Source organism: Halichoeres trimaculatus, unplaced genomic scaffold (assembly GCF_033239565.1).
Source record: "Halichoeres trimaculatus isolate MK-OKI-2021-1 unplaced genomic scaffold, fHalTri1.1 fHalTri1_scaffold_14, whole genome shotgun sequence".
In the NCBI taxonomy this organism is placed as follows: domain Eukaryota; kingdom Metazoa; phylum Chordata; class Actinopteri; order Labriformes; family Labridae; genus Halichoeres; species Halichoeres trimaculatus.
Genome location: NW_027437192.1, coordinates 17460876 through 17482916, shown reverse-complemented (window position 1 = coordinate 17482916; position 22041 = coordinate 17460876). Strand labels below are relative to the sequence as shown.

The 22041-nt window shown below is 40.2% G+C and overlaps 2 protein-coding genes across 5 annotated transcripts in view; both read right to left on the bottom strand.

Moving 5' to 3' along the window:
- Window positions 1-9227, bottom strand: part of elmo1 (engulfment and cell motility 1 (ced-12 homolog, C. elegans)) — a 133173-nt gene extending 123946 nt beyond the window's left edge. For 2 of the 4 annotated variants that reach the window (XM_074686423.1, XM_074686426.1), the window contains exon 1: window positions 8908-9227. The gene's annotated coding sequence lies outside the window, so the exon portion shown is untranslated. The remainder of the gene's footprint in view (window positions 1-8907) is intronic. The other 2 variants (XM_074686427.1, XM_074686428.1) reach the window with 1 other exon arrangement.
- Window positions 9228-12792: 3565 nt separating this feature from the next.
- On the bottom strand, window positions 12793-20922 carry rp9 (RP9 pre-mRNA splicing factor). Its single transcript, XM_074686885.1, has 6 exons — window positions 20587-20922; window positions 20306-20336; window positions 20069-20198; window positions 17327-17418; window positions 16720-16781; window positions 12793-13713 (listed from the first exon to the last, which is right to left on the bottom strand). The coding sequence occupies exons 1-6, from the start codon at window positions 20730-20732 to the stop codon at window positions 13509-13511; spliced, it is 666 nt and encodes a 221-aa protein (XP_074542986.1). The 5' UTR covers window positions 20733-20922; the 3' UTR covers window positions 12793-13508.
- Window positions 20923-22041: the final 1119 nt, after the last annotated feature.

Here is a 22041-nt window from a genome sequence, read left to right as displayed (position 1 = left end):
CACTTAAAGGTGGGGGTTGCAGTAATTTTAATAACTTGTAAACGCAAATTTAAACAGGGCTCCTCCTCCTTGGCTCAGTGCCAGCTGCAGCGTACACCCACAGCCTCTGGCCGAAGCTAAGTGAACACATTCACGAGTCCAGCCAACACCTGTAGCATCCCTTTTCCATAAGGGAGAGAACGAGAGCCCTGCACCTGACACATACCTGGTTAGCAGAAAGCCAACTTGTGTTGCTCTTTGTCCTGCTGCTCTCCAAGTTCCTGAAAGTGAGTGAAAGTCAAGCCAAGGATCACCCTCATTTAGGAAAAAGCTTCATCTGTTTGCCGTTTTAATTCATTTCATTCGAGTTTTTTCTTCCACTATACTGCATCCACTATCCTTGTAGCCACTCTGATTAGCTTCCACTCACCATCATAAACAGCAAAGTCACTTGCACACTGGGCATGCTGTGATGGGCTGAAGTAATCAAGCCTACTCTCTACCCAGAAATGTCCCGATACAACCAAAACATCAACACACAGGCTGAGGAGAGGGTTTGTGGCAGACACAGACACTGACACACATGAATAGATGCCCTAAGATGATAATACGGCAGGATTATCCATATAAAAGTTTAATATGTCAAATGGTGATTTAAGAAAAAAGAAAAAGCTTGTGTTGCATCTTTTGAGTCATTATTCACAGACTAAATAATAACTAGAAAAGAAATAAAGAAGGTATGTTTTTGGGTATGTTGCTCAACAAACCTGTTCTTTAGGTTTCTTGGAAACAGTGACCCAATCCTTCCCTTATCCAAGAAAACAGCAGGCTACTTTTGTTTCAAGTCCACCTCACTGAACCTTCAGTCATCCGTGTGTGCTGTCTGCTGCCATCAAGGGACGTCACTGACAAGATGATAGCTGTGTGAGTGTGTGTGTTTGTGTCAGTGACGCGACATGAGGTGGACCTCTGTTTGGACTGTGGCTGCTACATGTGACTTCAGGCTCTCACACACAAACAAAGACACAATCAGATCAATCAGACCTTTTCTCTACTTGAAAAAATGACCGTTCTTTTGTCTCACCCTCCTCTTTCTTTGTAGTGGCCAACTGTTTGTAAAACTAGGCCTAAGAGGTTGAACCAACAGTCCCAGATTTTCTCCAGTAAACACGCTTTGGTTGGCCTTTCAATTTCACTTCACTGTCATCAACGTTTTCACATGGCACTGGGGGTAATTTCTTCAAGTAGAGTCTGAAGCATTTACAGAAGGTTCATCTGAAGGGCTTCAAACATCAGCCAGATTACCCTGGAGCACTCACTCGCTGATTTTGTAAAAGGGCAGTCCTCAGACCTTAAGGACTTTTTATTACTCCAGAACTCTATTTCCATTTTTATAACCATCAGTTTTGAAACATTACTGGAGGTACAGACATCACAGCAGAAACCTTAAACTGTTAGCTGACAACTCAGACAACCTCAGGATGTTTACTGGACGCTAAGATACCAGGGCTTTGTCAGTGATTTATGAATGGGATTAGTTCACACCACTGTCATTTTATGATGAGATTTAAATGGATGCATGCAACATGTAATGGAAAAGCTTTCTGAATGGTCGGAAGTGTAGAGTAAGAGCCATAGAAATGCTGTTAATCTACCATTTAGCAGTAGCTAGTGTAGCCTCAGATGGTGGTTGCACTAAAAACCTTTTCTTTTTTTTTTAGCTCCATGAGCATAGGTTGCTTTTTTTCCCATCCAAACCCAGAGCAGAAAAAAAACCACTGAGTTAATGTATGCATGATCAAGCGCTGAAAAAAGAACTCCCAGATCCAACATCAAACAGAAAACTCATTATCACATCAGACAAAAACGTCCATGAACTGGTTTGACATTTCTGCAGATACAAAAAAGTCAAGTGCCTGCTTCTGGGAGGAAATGCAAATAAACGAGGAGGTGCCATTGCCTTACACGGAGGAGGATAGTAGTGGGTGGTGCGGTCAGAGGAAGTGCACATAGGATGGCCTTAAGGGATTCTCACTCACACCTGAGATCCTTCCTAAGCCACAGAGATCTTGGGGGGATTTAGCAGCGATCCATGTGAGCAGATGATTACATTTTTATGTAAGAGGAAGAAAAAAGGAGGAAACGGATATATGGATGAATAGACTCAGGATGCATGGATCAAGGGATTCATAGCGTGCAGATGGATGGATGGAACGTCGAGCAGGAAGTGTAGAGCTCAGCAAGATGACCCTGTTTTATTACACACCACCCAAAGGGCTTAGAGACACAAATGCACATACGCCACTATAATTAGGTTGCAGCTGAAGGAAACCTGTGTTTTACACCTGGGTCAGATAGAAACACAAGCATACAGCTGAGAATGGTAAAGATAGCAAGCAAGGAATAAAAATCTGACACGGCAACACAGCAGCAAAATCAGCCAACATTTGCAATATGTGCACACATGCCATCGCATACTGTGTTCACATTTACAGCATGTTTTAACAGAAAAAGTGAGAATGCAGATCATAGTGTAAATACATACGAAGTTAAGACCACATTTAATTAAACTTGAAGGACTACATCATCACAGCTACAGTGCAGTAGTTTAGTGTTTCCAGGTAGGATTTTAAGAAGACAAATTCAGGATTTCTGCTTTTGCCAAATCTGTTTTGTGTATCTGTATCGATGTTTGTCAAGACAAAAGATAACTGACATATATTTTTTTGAAAGGTATGTCATCATCATGGAAATATCAAGGACAGTTTTAAGTAGGGCTGCAGCTATCAAATATTTTAATATTCAAGTATTCTACTGAAAATCCCATCGATTAATCCAGTAATCAGATAAAATACATTGTTGTTTAGTTAAAGAGAAGTTATTTTTCAAATGAAAATTTTTCTCTTTCAGAAAAAGAATTTTCTGATACAGCATGTCAATAAGAGCACTTGCTTTGGTAGCTCCAAAATTTGTAAACACACTTTGACACATTTTTTGTGCCTTGTACATCTCATCAAATGTTGCGGACCCAAATGGCACCCGTTTCGTAGAATGACCCATTAGTCTCCAAACTCCAGAAAAGTTGCTATTGCTATTTTGCTATTTTGTATAAGAGGTAGCTTGAGGGGTCTGAAAACTCTCTTAATATGGACTCAGCTCTATTAGAAATACCACTCTTTGATCTTTTTAAAAATTAAACGATTCCTCGAGGCGGAGAAAATTACTTGAGTATTTTTTGTAATCGAGTACCTCGAATCATTCGAGGAATCGTTTCAGCTCTAGTTTTAAGTTTAAATTTGAGGTATGTTTTGTTCCAGATGTCCTGACTCGTGGACAGCCAAACTGCTGCAAAGGATCTAGTTAGGGCTGAACAATCAATCGATTTCAAACCGACATCGCATTGTAATAGAATGCATATTTTAAATCGCAAAGGCTGCAATTAGAAAAAAAAAGTTTTATGTACACAGACCTGGAGGGAATATAGTAACTTAACTTGTTCTCCCTTAAAACCAGCAAAAGTCAAAATGCTGTATTTTTTTTCTGGCAAAAAACCCCTGTGGGCTACAAAGATCTATACATTAGATCGTAGAGCCATACCCCTTGGTCACTTTATTCTGTATGGTTTGTTACTCTTACTGACAACTGGAGGTCAGTAAAATTTCACAATGTTCCTTTTTCTTTTTCCATTAAGAAATGCAAAAAAGAATTGTTTAAATGCTAACAGTATCTTTTGTTGGTTAGTCATACTATAAAATGACTTAAAACTTGTGTAAAGTGAACAATGCAGAAGATACATCCCCCCCCCAAAAAAAAATAAAAAATAAAATAAAATAAATAAATAAATAAATAAATAAAATAAAATAAAATAAAATGGTATGCTGAATCACAATCGCAATATTGGTCTAAAAAATCTGAATTAAATCATTTTCCAAAATCGTTCAGCCCTAGATCTAGTCAACCCTACTATGTTTAGATGGGTACGACTGTTCAAGCCTCTAACAGAGCCTTAGCTGAGATACACCGGTCAGTCCCCTGTTTCTGACCATTTATCCTAGTAGGTCAGTAGGTTGAGGAGCTCTTAGCCGAGAGATGCTAAATACCACAAGCAGGCAGACACAGAGCTGGAGAGGCAGCTCACCCTCTCACCTAATATTTACTGAGCTCTGCAACAGCACCACAGCTGGAATACAGCGGGCGGAGCGAGTGCGCAGAGGGGACCGGCTCAGTTTCTGGGTCATCTAGGGCTGCTTCACTCCACATAAAGTCTAGACTCGGTCTGAAAAACCCGCCTGCAGATGCTCTCTGCTAAAACTGATTCATATTCTAAGAATGGACAACCTCTGCGCCTGAGGAACTGAAAACACAGTTAAAGACATGTGGGGTAAAAGGACAAGATGAGTGTATTCTTCAGTGCATCTGCGAAGTTTCAATTTCACAACATCTTTTCCAATCATTTCTTTTTATCTATTGCATTATTTTCTCCAGTCAAAGAGGTGCTCGGCTCTGAATTTAGCTCAAGGCTACAATAAGTAAAGTAAAGAGCATTCACAGCAGAAGCACCTATGAGATCCCTCCCCACCCACCTACTGTACATCTGTCTGGCTGTCTGGCACCTTCCCATCGCACCTTCAGTACCTACCTGCTGTTTTAATTAACTTCATACCACCGGGAGCAATTATGCAAAGATGCATTCATCTCATTTGGAAGTGCAAATTAATCTTAGCCCAAGCTTGAGAACTGGTGCACCAGTATGCAGGAAAGCACGAGAACCAGTACATGAAACAGCCATGTTGTCTTCTGCTCGCTAAAACATTTAAACAAATAGCAAAGATGGCAGGACAAGCTGGCCCTGTAGTTTCTGGTGTTTCTTGAATGACGCAATTCAGAGTGTTTGGGAGAAAAACGGGGAAATGACTTCATTAAGATGGACAGATAGCAGGCTGAGTATCCATCAAGGAGAAAACAATTTGCATACCTCGTTTCCAAGAGGGAGCAAGAACAGAGTGAGAAAGTGGCAGCGAAGGGGGTCCTGTGTGTGTTTGCTGCAAATTTGAAGCAAGCAAATGAGAAGAGAAAGGAAGAAATGGGGAATGAAGAAAAGCTAAGAGTCAGAGCTGGTTGGATTGCATGTGTGAGAAAGTAAGTGTAAGGGTTACACGCTAATTAGAGAAAGATAACAAGCTGCAAAGAGGAGGAGGAGAAGGGAGGCGAGAGAAGACAGAAAAACAGCGCAGAGATTGGCAAGGTTGCACCTCAGGAGGTGTTGAGAGGATGCCAAACAGTCGGTGGTGTCAAAGAGATACACACCAGGATCACATATGTGATGCAACTCAATGAGCGAGGGCGACCATCCCCTCCAGTGAACCAACCAATCTCTGTCTCTTTAAGATAATCTGATTTCTGAATAATGTTTCTCTATCTAAAACCAAACACTAGTCCAGGAGTTAGCTTCTGAGTAATGGTGCAACTCAAGGCCACTGTTTTACATCTTCTCACTTTGTGTTTCACTTCTGCTGTAACACTTTGTTCCCATCTCTAACTTTAGAGACTCTGTAGGGATGAAGAAACATTTGTTTGGGCACGTCAGCTGACAAGAACTGGAGCTTTTCTGTGGCTAATAAAACAGCTTTTTTGCTTAAGTGTGTGCATTCCTTTTGACATAGAGGTCCCTCAGGTGGCTGTAAATCTGAAATACAAGGCTTCTGGCACACTTCACTCTTGGACTGGACAGCCATTGACCACACTAAACTTCACATACCAGTTAAATGGGAGCTTCAGTTAGTGGTTTGTGTCCAAGGAGGGAGTTTAATATTGCGTTCCTTGACTGCTAAGAGCTGCGCCAGATCTGAATCCAAAACCAAACATCAATCTCAAACCCACCGTCAACCACAGACAGAGCGCACAAACAAGCCAAAACCTCACAATCCTGCAACACGGATTCTCTCAGCTCAAGTGTACCGGCTATGAAAGAAACTATGATTTCCCATCAAATAACTTTATTTCCTCCAAAACAGCTCCAACAAAGAAAGCGCAGAAATCCCCCTCTGACTTTCCTCTTCAATGGTACTCCCAGAATGGCTCTTGAAAACAAATTGCCATCTCCTTACATCCCTCGACAACTAGCTCTTGAGCATCAGCGGCTATGAGCCTGAGACATGGCTGACCGTGTCCCTGTGCTTCCCTATCCAGGCTTATGTTTGCCTGTGTTTATTATCAAGTTAACACGACAATGCTGGCATGTGAACGACGCCATCGCAACAGAGATGTCTGGTGGCTAACAAGGCATGTAAATGGGCTCTCACTCTATCAAAGTCTGCCTGGAGGGGGCAGAGGGACCTGATGTGGAAAGAAGACAGTAGATGCAAGCTGGGATCCATTACATGTTTCTCAGTGAGCACTGGAGAAATCTGGAGCACTGGTCCTCAAAGTGGGTCTGTGGACGAGCACAAGGACCAGAGACCGATATAAATGGTTGTTGTTTCCTTTTGGAGGCATTACTCTTGATTTTTCATAGCTGAATGTAGATCTATGTTTAAAAAAATGGGGTAGTAACTCTTTTTACAAAAGAAACAGATTGGTCAATTGTTCAAAAGTATTTCACTGTGCTACTGTGCTGCTAATGTTGGGCCTTGATCATAGACCGTACAAACAGGAGACTTAGGCCTGAACCACACATATATGGATATTTTTTTGAGCGGATATCTTTGTCCTTGTGTAAAAAAAAATCTCCATCCACACCACAGAAATATCTCTGTTCATACGAAGAGGCCAAACTGAAACCGATCGCCTCTGAAGCCTGCAATGCCATGCCTGGCCGATAAGAGGCAGGTTAGCAAAATGTGAAAACCATAGAAGAAGAACGTTATGAGCATGCGCAGTCAAACACAGTGACTTGTTGCTAGGCGCTTGACGTCATCGCGTCAACACCAGCTCCGTTTAACACCGCTACACGGATCCGCTCAACCGGATATTTTTTTATTTCTTCACTTTTTTATCCGTTTTTAAAAATCTCTGTTTATGTGGGTGAAATTGCGGTGTTTGTGTGGTCGAGAGGCCCAATTGGACAGAAAAATGTGCGTTTAGGAATATATCCATATACGTGTGGTTCAGGCCTTAGTGTGACATCCCTGCAGTTTAGGGATTAGGGATGCATTCCAGTTTAGGTTCATTTATCTACCAAACCTACCAAATTCAGTCTGTAGTACCAATTACTGATTCATGTAAAATCACAGGGTACCATGTTTAAGTACCTAAACACATCCTTGAGACTGCAAGGTAATAGAAGAGTTGGTGATTTTCCATACTGGACAAGAACAAAGCATTGCAAGTTTATGTATTGAGAAATTAATATGATACATTGAAAAACTTCCACATTTTATTATTAAACAAATTAATATTTATTCCCACATAAACACACACAAACTGCCAAAAATTGGTCCTGTTGAGTACCAATACCAATGTTGCCAGGACATCAGTACTGTATTGTTTCAAATGTGAAAAGTACCCATCCCTAATTTCCATTCAATCAGACTTCTTTAGCATCCAGTTGCTAGCCATAAGAAATTTGCACATTTAAAGCCCATTTCAATCCAAAAATCCCAACATTTAACACTTCACACTATCTATGGGCTCTGAGTCAGCATTTTAAAGTACAACAACTACTTAGAGAATTCGGCATGGTTCATTTGAACTCCTCTTCTTACTACAAGTTTCCACATAGCCTACTCTTAGCAGAAGCATCATTTAACCCACTGCCTCCATAAACCTGAGCCAGAATCACCTTCTAGATTATTGTAATGACCTATATTCACCTACAGTAGTATCCAGGACAGGACAAACATTTATTTCCCTTATGAGGAGGAAAAGTCACTCTTTCAGTTCAATCTCCTTTTGAAATCCAGTTGATCAATTTCAGAAGGTTCCCAGTTTGGCCTTTTCAATGCCTGAAACACATTTTTGAGTCTGTTCAAAATAAAAGCAGATGACTGGATTGTTGTGCATCTAAGGGTCAGGGTTTTTAAGTGAATTCTGAGGGTAGGTGCAACAACTGTTTATGATGATGACCTTATTTCTAACCAATAACATGTGAAACAACAGTGCAATCTCTTTGGATTGAAGTGTCACAAGCCATAATAGTTTGGTAAACATTAATCTGACACACATAGAGACAGATCCTAAAGGAATGAAGGTTTGAAAGGACTCATTGAGGAGTTAAGACACGAACAAGTGATATTTCAGCCACTGATCATATTTATGAAAACATCCATTGATTAAATATTGAACTTACTTTCTAGCTTCCTCTCTCTAATCACAGGCCCACGGTGTGGCAAGCATGCTGAGCTGCAGTTACACACCACACACCGATAAAGCAGCTCTTTAATTAGCAGTGTTGGGGTAAAAAGGGAGGTTTCTATAAACGCACCACTTTGTGCATCAAGCCAGCAGCATGCACTGAGCAAACAAGCCGGGGAGCAGCAGTAGCAGCAGCAGCAGCAACCTCGGCTTCTTCTTCTTCTTCTTCTTCGTTTTCACTGCTGCAAACACACAACTTGAAGCTTGAACACGCACTTGTTTCCACAAACAGAAATTCAAAGGAGGTCAAAATGAATGAATTAACTCGCAGTTTCTTTCCTGTGTGTCTGTGTTTTGTGAAAGCGGTGTTGAGCTGTGATGCTGTCACACATGCATGTCAATAAAGAACAGCGCCCAGAGCCGCTAAGGCCAAAAGTAAAGACAGAGCGAGTGGGGGGATATATATACATACTCAGAAACAAAAAAGCAAGAGGTAACAGTGTTATCTCGCAACAGTGTAACGCACAGAAAGGCTCGCCAACATCGTCAACACTGAGCACAAAACGCGAAAAAAGCGAAAACACAGCTTTAGCGCTAACAACACGGGAGAGAAAAAATGAGAAAGCTTTGACAAACCTGACGAAGCGAGGACACTTCTCCCACCAAAGCGCCGATAGCCGGAGTTTCTCTGTGTGTGTGTGTATGTGTGTCTGTGTTGTGAATGTGTGTGAGTGGTGTATTCCCTCTCTCTCTCCTCCACTGTGGAGATAGTGCTGATGTTTCCACTTCCTCTTTCCTTCTGCCGTCTGCTGGCTGGCGATGATGCCAGACAGACTGACCGAGGATGCATGGAAGTGCTCTTTAACGAGTGAGCGGAGGTATCACACCGCGTTCAAATAACGTTTAGTTAAATCTTCGCAGCTCCAAAGTACTTCACAAGCATTTTTTACACCAATATTACAGTTAATCTATTGACTGTTTAAAGTTGATTCTCCTCTGTGTGAATGAAACACCATGACACCAAGTGTAGGTCCGTCTCTTTAGCAGGTGTAAATAATTAGTACAGTCGTTACACTTTGACAGTTATTTTCGATTTAACATCTCCGCCAATCAGAAACAGGTGTATGTGTGATGTCACTCAGCCTCCTCGTGCAACCTGCGTGCACACAAGGAGCATACTGACACTTTGTGGTAGTTTAAAAATAATTAATGCTGTATGTTTTACTTTCTTTTATTTTCATCATTATTATTAATTTATTTATTAAATTTTAAAACGTGAAAACGATTTTAAAACGTCATTCAAACGTAGCACTTTAAAATGACAGAGCTATAATGTAGCTACTTGATATGTAAATTAGGAAAGTGTTTACTTTTTTGTCTTTTTGTGTGAATGTTTTGATATTCTGGATAAACGATCTAACTTCCAGGGCTTGACATTAACTTTTTTGCTCACCACCCACTGTGGCTGAGTTACTAGCCACTCAGTATTTTCACTGGCCACAATTTGTTGTTGGATAATAATGTTCAATATGCTTAAAGCAGATGATAACATGCTAAAGTTTACTTAAAACAGATTTACAACCTCTTTAAATGTAAATGACCCCTATGCACACTCAAAAGAAGACTACATCAATGTTAAAATCCACAGGTCCTTAATCAGGTATTCAGCTCTGATAAAGTTGTGTGTAACATTGTGCTTCTTTCATATGAAAATATGCAGTCTATTAAGACATAGTAATTAAAATAGTAGTTTGTTATTGCTTATAATAAAATGGTAAAGGGGATTAATTGAACTGATAAAAACTCAGCAAGAGACACTGTCTGCTTAAATATTTATTAACGATTGTAATCAGAAAATCATTTCTTTTTTCATGAGAATGATAATGAAGGAGAGGTAAATTAAATTTCCTCAGAGCTTTCATCATCAGAGTCATCGTTTTGCTTGTCTCTCTGCTCCATGTTTGAGATAAAATCCAACCCGCCAAAGTGGCCAGTGGGAGCGGCAGTGTTACCAGCCACTGCCGAAATCCACCAGCATTTGGCCAGTTGGCCGGTGTTAATGTCAAGCCCTGCTAACTTCCGTAATATATTTGTTTACTGCTCTTATATTTATCTTTGTAACGAGTTTCCAGGGACCTGTTCTTCATGAAAAGAGCTTTGCAAAGTTTAATACTGACCTACACTTTCCTGTCGACATACATCATTATTTGTCGAGAAAGGCTTTTGAATATATTTTTTTCTGTAATGCACATTTAATTCCTGAGGTAAAATATTAGAAGATATTCTGTTGAATTTTTCTGATACTAGGATGATTCCATGAAAAATAAAACAACTGACCCTGGGCTCCTCTGGTGGCCATCAGCCTCACACTTTTTCAGCTGATGCAGGGAAGTAAACCAAGAGGACTAAACTGAAATATCTAAATAAACACTCAAACAAATGAGGATTTCTTAGTTGTGTAGCACAAATACACCACCACTGGACTGGACTGCCCCCAATCTTACAGCCAGAAGGGTAACAAAAACAGGAACAATGCACTTAATAATTCATGGCTATTGAACACGCTCTGGTCCCCACCTCCACAGACACTCACACACTCAGAGGCAAGTGTGTGTGTGTGTCGGGTAGGATTATGACCTTCTAATGTTGCATTAAGTTGGGAACAGGTTTGATATAGCTCTGCTGTGGCACATTCAACATAATGCAACATGGCGTTTTAATAGATTTCATTGCACAGGACAGAACAAGGGCTAAATCACAATCAGGCAGCAGATGCACCACGAGGCCACTTCCATTTAATTTGGTCCTAATTTCCAACAGTTCTTGGTATTAAACTGAAAGTGCTTCAGTGTGTGTTTTTATGGATACAAATAAGAGGAAAGAGTGTAGAGCACACTGCTGTGCTGCTCATCCTTGTCTCTGCTCAACAGGAGCAGCAGGAGGAGGATTAATGCAGGAGCCCTGTCTGTCTGTCCTGGTAAATAATCTGGAGCGACACGTCCTGCAGAAATCTCAGGATAATACAAATAAATATAAATGACAGCTTGTGTCCTCTATTAATTTGAGAACAGACACAGGGTGTGGAGGTCTGACCCAATAGTAACAGAGAGAGAACAGATTATCTGACTCTGCGCAACTCAGTTTGGAATAGCAGGATGTAAGTGTAATGAAGAATCTGCTCTTGAACTTTAAACTTGTACAAATTGTACATGACTTAATTACATTGGCTCAAAGAATATGCAAAACCTTTCCTCCGTTTCTCATATCTGCTCCCATCATTAAGCTTTGTCGACTTTCGTGATTCTGGTAGAGCTCCAGAGCGGTCATGACTTCGTCAGAAAGCTCACAGAAAAGTAAATCTTTTTATCTGAGACAGTAAAATAGCAGTGGATTGGTTTAAGCCAGCTCAGCTGGTTTAAAAGTAAAAATGTGGCCTTTTAAAGCAGTATGATGTAGCACAAGAGCACATAAAATGCAGAGTCACTCTCACCAGGTAAGCTTTAGACTCCAGTCTGTTATACTCAGGCTCTGGATGTCACTCTTACCTGGTTGTGTAACTCTTGGCTTTATAAAGATTGATTTCACTCATTGTCTGAACATATGTTCCTCCTCAAACACAATCTGCACGGCAAGTCCAGCCTGGCGCTCGATCTGACCTGTCCCCTGTCCAAGAAGACAGAGTGTTTCAATAAAAAAATCTCCACTGACCAAATTCTCTCTACGTGGCACAACCTCCCTCTGAGCAGCTTGTGACTAAATCTCATCTGGGAGATTCATTGTTCTACTGGAGACACGGAAAAGTCAACATGACAGAGAGCATTTTAAGTACAGCTGAGTTATATTCTGTTATTGGAAAAACAGACGAGGAAAAGGAACTGAGAATGAGGCTAAATAAGCCCTCGATCAGCTCCTACAGAGCTCTCATGGCTGTATAATCTGTCACTCTTTGATTGAATTGTAATTTTGCACATAAACACATACCCTCCCTGCAGCATTCCAGCTTCTCAGAAAGCCTCAGACACAAATCTAAATGAAAATCTAGTTTGCTTTTTCCCTTTAGGTCTGCTGTAATTGTGTCTCTATCAGGGTCATTAAGAAGAGGGAATGTTTGTGGTGCATTTCCACAGGGATTCCTGTTCAAACTGTGCAATCACTGAAGGAGAAAAGCACCAGACATCCTCATACACGGCCTAAAGGGGTAAGGAGAGGCTTCTGTGAGGCTGGTCTGTGCTGCCTGACTTGATGAGTTGTTGCTGGTTGCTTTGACAGAGAGGAGGAGGGGATCGCTGTGCTGCACAAGTTACAGACTGTGAAATGATTTTGGAGAAACAGTCTCTGAAGTGTCCCTGGATGAAATGAATAGAGAAGTGTTCTTCTTCTGCTCTCAGGAAGGTCAGTGCAGGACTGTACAAATTTTTAATGAGCGGACTTCTGAGTGTGAAAGATTAAGTCGATGTAGAAAAAGGACTGTGATTATAACCGTTGTTTTTTTGCAGTCTGAAGCTGAGTAAACATGGAGAGAAAGAGCTATCTTTATTCTCAGGATGAGGCAAAACATTCACAGACATTCTTTCCCCATCTCCGTGGCTTTTTTTTTTCCTTCCTCAAAGCAAATAAGCATATCCCAACCTCATATAATTCCAAATATTTATGTACAGTCGCATGCATTCAAACATTCAGGCTAGTGTGGAAAACAAAGTCTAAACTGAACCGAAACGTTTAATTAAAATTTTCCACCATTGGGTGTTTAACATACTCTACAATCAAAGTATCTAAATGCAGCGAGACAGCCTGGGGTAGAAAAATATGGTGGAAAATACAATCTCTTAATAACACACTGTATTTGCTGACATGCTTTCGTATTACGGAACATTATCTCTTCAAGCAGAGGGCTCATTTCATATCACTTCAGATTCATTACCCATGCAGCTAATGCTTTTTGACACACATATGCACCATGGCACACACACTTACTTAAGCAGTGTTTCCGTATGACCCTGTGCTGTGTGGCTAACGGAGAGGATGTTAATGCGAGTCGTCAGCACGAAGAGAAGTCATGCACACTGGATTTACAGTTTGAGGGGTTTAACCTGCTGAGAAAAGGCTTAAAAATGTCCTACAGTGCAATTCTTACTCTGCTGAGCGGTACAGATTAAACCTTACTATGCTGCTACTTCATTCACAGTTGTTGCCTACGTTTAAACACGTAGTAATACAGAAACTGGTGTCCCAAACACTCAGTCTGAGCAGTCACTGGTTTTAGACGACTTGTGCTTTCGTTTCCTTTTCCTCTTCTTCTTCTCTTTCTTCTTTTTATCCTTCCTCTTTTTCCTTTTCTTGCGATGGTGGTCAGAAGATGAAGAGGAGGAGGAAGAGGAGGAGCTGTCTGAATCGGATGAGGACGAGGTGGTGTCCTGAAGTAGCTGCTGCAGCTGCTGGATCCTAAGAGACGGGAAGAAGGAAAGTGGAGTTGGGATTAGAGTGGAGCACATAAGGGAAAAACAAATTGATGGAAGTCCATGTTGGCAAGCATGTTCAGTGGCCTTGAGCAAGATACAATCTTTGTCATAATGCTGGCATTTCCGGGTGGTGGAGTTGACCAAGTGCCTTATATCTCTGTTACATATTGCTGGTAACTGCCAGCTGCACCCAAGTGCCAGTTCAAACTGCAGAATGCTGCAGGATTTTAAGAGCCAACAGGGACACACGCCAGTAATGCAGCGAGCCTTCATCAAAAATACTAAACACAAGCAAAAACTAACTTTGACATGTCCGTCCGACAAATACTCAGGCCACTGTGAGTAAAGGGACAAACTGAAATTAAAATTCATGTCTTGTTTATTACTTCCAAAAAGCAAGCCAGCCCAAGAAAAACTGATCCTATACGGTTAATAGACTGTGAGAGCACAGGTGTCAGACAAAATAATTCACAGCTGGCTAAAGAGACAGCTCTTCACATTTTCACCACAACTCCTAACTAGCAAAGAATAGCTTAAACACTTAACTGCATGATGCAGCAAACCTTGTTTGTGCACAGTGAGCAACACATCTGATCATATAAGGATCATGAGATTAGACCAGGAAATTATTGTCAAATTATGTTTTATTGAAAGCAGCTGTTGCACATAGCTTACTTTAAACATGCTGCAAGAAGGATCTGTTTTCATTTGACTGTAGCGGCACCATTTGGCCTGGAGTCTCAGGCACACTGTCGTGAAGACATGACATTTACCAAGGCGTGCATTTGTCTAGGAAATGAATGGAGATCGGATTGAAAAAAATTCTTAAAATAACTCTTTACTGGACACAATGCACCAAAGTAAGGTTTTTATCCACAGTCAAATAGAACTATGATTTAAAAACAACAAGCAAACTTTGTCAGTTTGCACCGAAGTTTAGAAGCCATCTATCACTACAGGCAGCCCGCTGCTTTCAGACGTGTCCTTAATGTTTCATGTCAGTGAATCCTGGTTATGTGCTGCCAGTCATTTACAAAGCAGAGCTAACATAACCTTACTCTTCATTTTACTGATAGACGATCAAGTTTGAACAGACCACTGCAGAATAACTGCTGACTGTGGGTTGGAATGAACATTAGCACAAACTATCACAAAGTTAGCTCGTGTTTTAGCCTTTAGCTCATGCTCTATCACTCTCCTATTTAGCTTGCTTCTGCTCTTCTGCCCTTTTTCTTACAGTTAGGCTCCTGTGTCCACCATCACCACAAAAATAATCACAGTAATTGCTTTCAGCAAAAAAAAAAACACACAGATCTCTCTTCTCACTACTATACTTCGTCAGCTGGCGTGGTGTTGTCATAGAGACTTAAACGTGCCTTAAATCAATCCAGTCCTGCTCGACTTGAGGCTAAGAAGTAGCATTTAGGAATAGCCTATATTGGCGCTGATAATCTCATTTTCAAGTGTGGATTAAGATAATACATATATCTAGAAGGGAGCCTTTTTAAGATTAGCCCCTTTAACTGACAATTTTTTTCTGTAGGAACAAGTTCAATGCAAAATGAGGTTCATAAAGGAAGAGTTACACTTCAGCAAATGTTTTGTTTATGTGCAACTCACCAAACATAACTGTAAAATAGATAAATTCTAGGAAGGACCAAGGGGCTGGGTGTTGCACTCGTAAAGGCCACAGGAGAACAACCATCTTAATTGACTCTGAGAAGTGAGCTGGCACCAAAAGTGTAGACATCAAAAATGTACAACTTTTCAAGACATCCAGAATCTGTTCAGCACTCAGCCATGAAAGTGTTCCTGAGAGAAGCCTGACACGCTCCTGTAAGGAGTCCATCAGGCCTCATTACGGCCGGCTTGATCTCACCCAGCAGAATGATCGCCTGAACACTCGGGATGTCACGCTGCTCCTTGAAGCGTACCTCCAGTCCTCAAAGTGAACTCCATTAGAAAAGCACTCCGGGACATGCAGATAAATATTTTAAATAAATCTCGTCTCTCAGCTCAGAGATTTCAGTTTCCTCAAATGCACCATTGAGAGAAAAACTGATTCTTTTTAGCACTGAGGTTTGAGACAGCAGTTAGTCATGGATCTTTGTTGGGCATCAAAATCAGAGTGAAAAACAAAACAAGCTGATGCCAAGCGCTGTGATATGCAGCTAAGAGAGAGGGGCCAATTCTCAAATACCACAGCCATAATTCATCCAAACATCCTTAAAAACACAAAATGAAACACAAACACAGAAAAGGAAAACAGAGCAAAAGAGTAATTCAGCAATTTAAAACAAGATGTTTTTTTCAGATCAGAAAAGAACTGTTCTTCATCCCGTTTAACATCTTTATGACCCCAGAAAAGTGCCAAAAGAGTTCAACTTCCAAACAAGTAATGTGCTGCAGCACACTGTGGATATCCTAAAACCAGGCCCCCTGGAGGTTATTGGATTGTTTCGCACTCTTTCGAAAGTGCTGCTGAACTTGCTGTGATATAGATCCCAAGAGAATCCTCAAAGCACTAGTACTGGCCTTTGAATCACCTTTATATACACAGAGTGAGTACTGCTCTGAACAGACACACACACACACACACACACACACACACACACACACACACACACACACACACACACACACACACACACACACACACACACACACACACACACACACACACACACACACACACACACACACACACACACACACACACACACACACACACACAGTGAGCCTTCATAGTGAGCACATCCTGGTGTCAAACACTATTTGTAAGAAAGAGAACGAGCCACAGGAGAGAATTTCCAGGTCACCTGAGATTGTCCCAGTATGCCAAGTAGAAACAAGAAGACTTCTACGTTATGAAGTCTCTGAAATCACTGCCACATCTGTTTTTCTTTGTCAATCAGCTAAAGTAAAAAAGAAAATCAGATTTTTATCCTGAAAATTGAACATGAACATCCAAAATACAAAGTGTACAAACCTAGTTTCTTTTTCATTTCTTTTGTTTTCCCGTATGATGTCGTACATCGGGTCTTCATGAGCCTGAAAAAAAAACCTTCATTACTGTCTCACAATTACAACGGTTTACATGAGATCTCCTTTGATTTACATCACATGCTAGAAATGATCCCAACTCCACACTTTTCAACTGTTTCCCTGATTCTAGAGTAGTGTCAGCATTTATAAACCTGTCTGTGACAATATGAGACAGGAAAATGAGATACAGCTGCATTTATGGTAATCATTGCAGAGGCTGTGTGTGTGTGTGTGTGTGTGTGTGTGTGTGTGTGTGTGTGTGTGTGTGTGTGTGTGTGTGTGTGTGTGTGTGTGTGTGTGTGTGTGTGTGTGTGTGTGTGTGCCTGCAGTCAGTGTTGTTCCATTTGGGACACACAAGACCGAGCTGCATGAAGACGTCTGCTGCCCACATGGTCCTCAGCATAAACCAAACGTCTGTTGTTGACCTCAGCTCAGGTCTGTTTTTACAGCTCCTTCTCAAACCAACCTAAATTATTTCACTGCAGACTATTATTTCAACCCTCCTCTAAATAACTATGTGTGGCCTCGTTTTGCTCTGCTCATAAACTCACCACCCTGAACTGCTCCAGTTTCTGGTTGCCTTTGATGAAGAAAGGACACTCCTTGTCTCCTGTCCTGTGGCCGTAGCGTTTACATCTCCAACCTGTGACAAAGGGAACAGTCAGTCAGTCTGTTGTTTTCTGGATGGAGTCATGAGGTAATGGTTACCAGAAAATAGTCTCAAACTGAAACTTATGTCAGTTCTTTGACCTTGGGCATTGTTGTGTAGCAAAACATAAACTCAACATCTCTCGCTAGAGATGTTTTATAACACTTTTTTTTTTCAAACTGATACCAGTACGTGTATCTCCTCTTGAGGATTCACCGATACCACTGGTACTTTTGATACATAAAGTTTCAATGAACAGTGACAGATCATTTTGAACAAAGCACAGTCACTCTGCAATTAAGTCCAAAATAAAACACACACAACTCTGAGTTTACAATTTGTTTTTAATAAATTAACAATTAAAAAAAAACCTGTCAGAGTCTTAGTTATTTTTTAGAATAAACTGAAGTGCAAAATAAAACAGTCTGTTAACTCTCCCTGGTTCATTCATGTTATCAGATCAGGACCTGATGCACATTTGCTGTGGTCAAACCTCAGCAATATAGCTCCAACTACTGGTGAGGAGGACTCACTCAAAGTAGGATTTTTTAGCTTTGAGTACTGGCTGCTGGTATCGGTAGCCTTTGCAAGTATGGATATCTTGAAATAAGGCCAGTCTCAATCCTGTACCTGATACCCGATGGTACTCACCCATCTCCATCTCTCACATGCAGACACAAGCCTTACTGTTGTTACTGTGTCAGATCAATTCATCAGGTTATGCTCATTCAAAATAAGGCTCAGATTTTTCTTGTACGCTTAGGAGAAGCCTTATGAGGCAAACATTAGTTCTTATTTTAAATCTGATAAATTTTCATGAGGTTTTAAAATCAGATTTTATTGACAAACCAGTGATGACATCACTGCCAAGATGAACTCCTCTTCTAAATGAATCATTGCTTTTCGTTTCAATGAGTTAAAAAATTCAGTGTGTAATCATGTTTGACTTATCGTGAACTGACATCATCTCATACAGGACCCTGAAGGAAACTGTATCACAGCAGACTGTGTAACCTGTCCTAAGAGACAAAACAGTGTTTTGACATGATGGAAATTTTGATTCACACAACCAGGTTTTTAATGACATGTGAAACCAGATTAATTAAGGAATGTTTTGAAACAGCCTTACAACATGTACAACAATATTCTTCCTAATGAAAGACAGACCTCCTCACAAAAACTCGTCACTTGTGCTTCGCTCTGTGAAGTGAAGACATCGTGTCACAATTCACACTGTTTTAATCTTTTTACTTGAAGAGGCAGTGAAGCTACCACGAAGAACTCTGCTTTGTGAAGTGAGACTACGCAGATCTCGTTTGTCCTCTTTAAGTAGTTAAATCGTTTACTTAGCCGTGGATCCTCACAGCCGTATCATTTACTGCTAAGTCTCGTTGTAACATTAAACAGGGTGACGTATTCAAATATTTCCTTTAAGGATTAAGCAGAGCGATTCACCCTCAGATTCTGCAGAACAAATGCCAACTCACTGACAGGACCCTGTGTGTGTGTGTGTGTGTACACTAGGGATTGCAGAGTTCCTGTCTGCTCGAGCAGCAAGAAGAGAGGAAGGGGGATGAAGAAATGGTCAGACAATGGGCAGTATAAGATAGTCTTTGTCTGACCAAAGAGACAGAAGGTGGCCTTAGCAGCACAGTTATTAATATCTCGTCCTTCATCTTTGTCACAGAAACAATAGACGTGGTGTTAATTGTTCTGTACTTGTGGTAGAATAAATTTACTTTCAAGACAGCTGCCCACGCAGGGTGGAGGTTCACTTCCACCTACAGTTCTCCAACTATGAGCGCTGCTGAAACTTCTACAGCCAAACACAAATAAACAGTAAAAGCAGAAAAATTATAGTTTACCAAAGGTTTATGATTCTCATTCCATAAAACAAGAAAAAAATGCAACTGTGGATTATCACTATTTGAACAATTCAGGCTGCTGCAGATATTTTTAGATGATAAAAAGTAAGTTTACTGTGATGTTACTTCGTTTGAGGCAGGTCTAAGAAAGAAGCCACCAAGTCAAATTTAATGTAATGCATACTGTTGTGAATGTAACTTTTGACAAGGCATGTTTGTTTTGGAATTAAATAGAGACAGGATCGAAATAATTTCTGTTTCTGTCTGTAAATCATTTTCAGCAGAGAAAAATACAGATCTCCCTTCTTACGTCTAAACTGCGTCAGGCAGTGTGGTGTTGTCATAGAGACTTAGATGTGCGGTAAATCAATCTGGTCCTGCATTGGGAAGCTAAAACAAAACATTTAGGAATAACCAATATTGGCACTGATAATCTTATTTTAAAGTGTGGATTACAAGCAGGCATTTATCTAAAAAGAAGACTTTTTCGAGATCACTTAGAAACTCCTCGCAGCCTCTTTAAAAAAGAAAGATGTTCTGTATCAACAAAGTAATAAAAGGGTTTAAAGGTCAGCAGGTCAGGGAGTTATAAAACTCAAAGCAAAGGACCACTTTGCTCCTCTTTTACAAAAGAATTTCACTAATAGTGACTCTGACCTATTCATTTTGGCAGACTTCCCAGTCAGGACTGTAATGTTACCAATGAGATGGTTTTCGAATATACAATCTCTTTCTTCATAACTGCCCTTCAGTGGCTTTGGCTGAATGAGCATACTCACACTGCATCACCTTCACCTCCTTCCCCAGAGGCATCCACAGCCCTTTAGTGGGAGCATGAGCCAAGAAGGTCCTGGCTTCTTCATTTCCTGGTTCAGCAGGGATGCAATCCTCTGGTTTGTCTTCGTGCTCCTGTACAAAACAACACCCATTTCTAGATAAATTCGGCTGAATTTAACTATTTAGTGTTCAGTTACTTCAAAGTTTGAAATAATGTGAGAACATGTGAGTAGTGGTACCTTTATGAATCCTGGTGGGGGTTTTTCATAGCTGGATAATAAACAGATCTTGCGTTAATTTTAGTATAACTAAGGAATAAACTCCTGCAGACTGAATTGTCATGTAGGAAAAAAAGAGTGTTGACTCAGGTAAACATTGCTTGAGATTCTAACATCCAATAATTTTAGTAAAATTGTGGTTCATTTGAAGTTTAGAATAAAAACTGTCAACATTACATTTATAATTTATGTACAAGTTTCGAGGTAATAAGAGGAAGGGTAGTTGGACTGCCGTTACTCACAAAGTCTCGACGTGTTTCAGTTTCTGGACTTCTTGGTTGAGTTTTTTCGCGTGTGTTTTGAGTTTCTCCAAATCCTCTTTGGGTGTTTTGTGTCTCTTGTGGTCTCGTCTATCGTCCCTGTCTCTTGTCCGCTTTCTATCCGACATTGTCCTGATATCGACAAGTCCTTCCACCGAAAAGTCATTAACTTACATCAAATGCTGGATTAAGTGATACTTAGTTTACTATTTGGACAGATACAGCGCTTCGTCAGCGTGCTAGCCAGCGGCTAACTAGCAAGCATTTCACTGGCGCTGCAGCACTTCCTGTGCAGCCTGGTTGGTAAGTTAAAGTCCAGCGCCACCTGCAGGACTAAAACAGTAGCACACGAGTGAACGCATGTCACTGAGTTATCGACCAAAATAAGGAATCAGAAACCCTCCATGGCTCAACAGCAAATACCTCTTTACTGGAACTTTTTATACCTTCAAACCACTTCTTTTATATGAAATTTAATTTAGGAAAATAACTCCTGTGGGTTTTGTGAAAGGTATATTAAAACTGTTTTCATCTTTTCTTTCAGTGTAAAATTATACATGATTTTTGGTTTGGATTTCAAGAGTGTCTCAGCTCTAAGGATGTTGTTCTGCAAACTTAAACAGTGATGTCGGTTAAAGCAGGTGTATTAATGAAGGATAAAATGTAGAGTTTCTAGTAAATTACTTGATGCTGTCAGGAAATCATCTCATTCACGGATACAAATATATAAAGATCAAAGCTTATATTGTGAAGTGAAAAATGAACTGAAACAGTTTGAAAAATCACTCCAGTCCATTCAGGAGAAGGATACTTAAAGACTCCATGCCCACTGGACTTAAGTTTGTAACTGAAATAAAACTCTCACAGTGCGATCTATTTTCGTTTTTAATTTTACTCTGTATCAGCAATACAGATTGACATGAATTTTGCCTTATTTGTATTGAAAATATGTCAATAAAAGGCTAAGAAAAATAACTTTTAGTTTGTTTAAAAAAAAGGAATTTGGGGACTAGTCTGCTTCTCTAACCTTTGTGAAGTGAATAACCACAGTAGCAGATACATACACCAGCAAAGAGGCTTTGATAAAGCAACACTTTTAAAACTATCATAACTTCTGGTAGTGTAAGTAAAAAATGTGTTTATGAAACATATAAATAATCAAAAGGAAAATAAGCAGCTTTACACAGGAGTATGAAGTATCCTACCAAAAACATGAAGATGCATAGTTGTAGGTGTACTTGCTCTTTGCTATTATTATTATTATTATTATTATTATTATTTATTTATTTATTTATCTTTTTGTAAAACATGCTTTCTTTTACTTGTTCATGAAGAACCTTGCTGTTTTTTTCGTCTATTTCTGGTGAGGGGTGATTGTAAAACTTTTCAATGTGATATGTAAAGAAAGAAAGCTTTCTTATTTTTAATTCTTTTTCT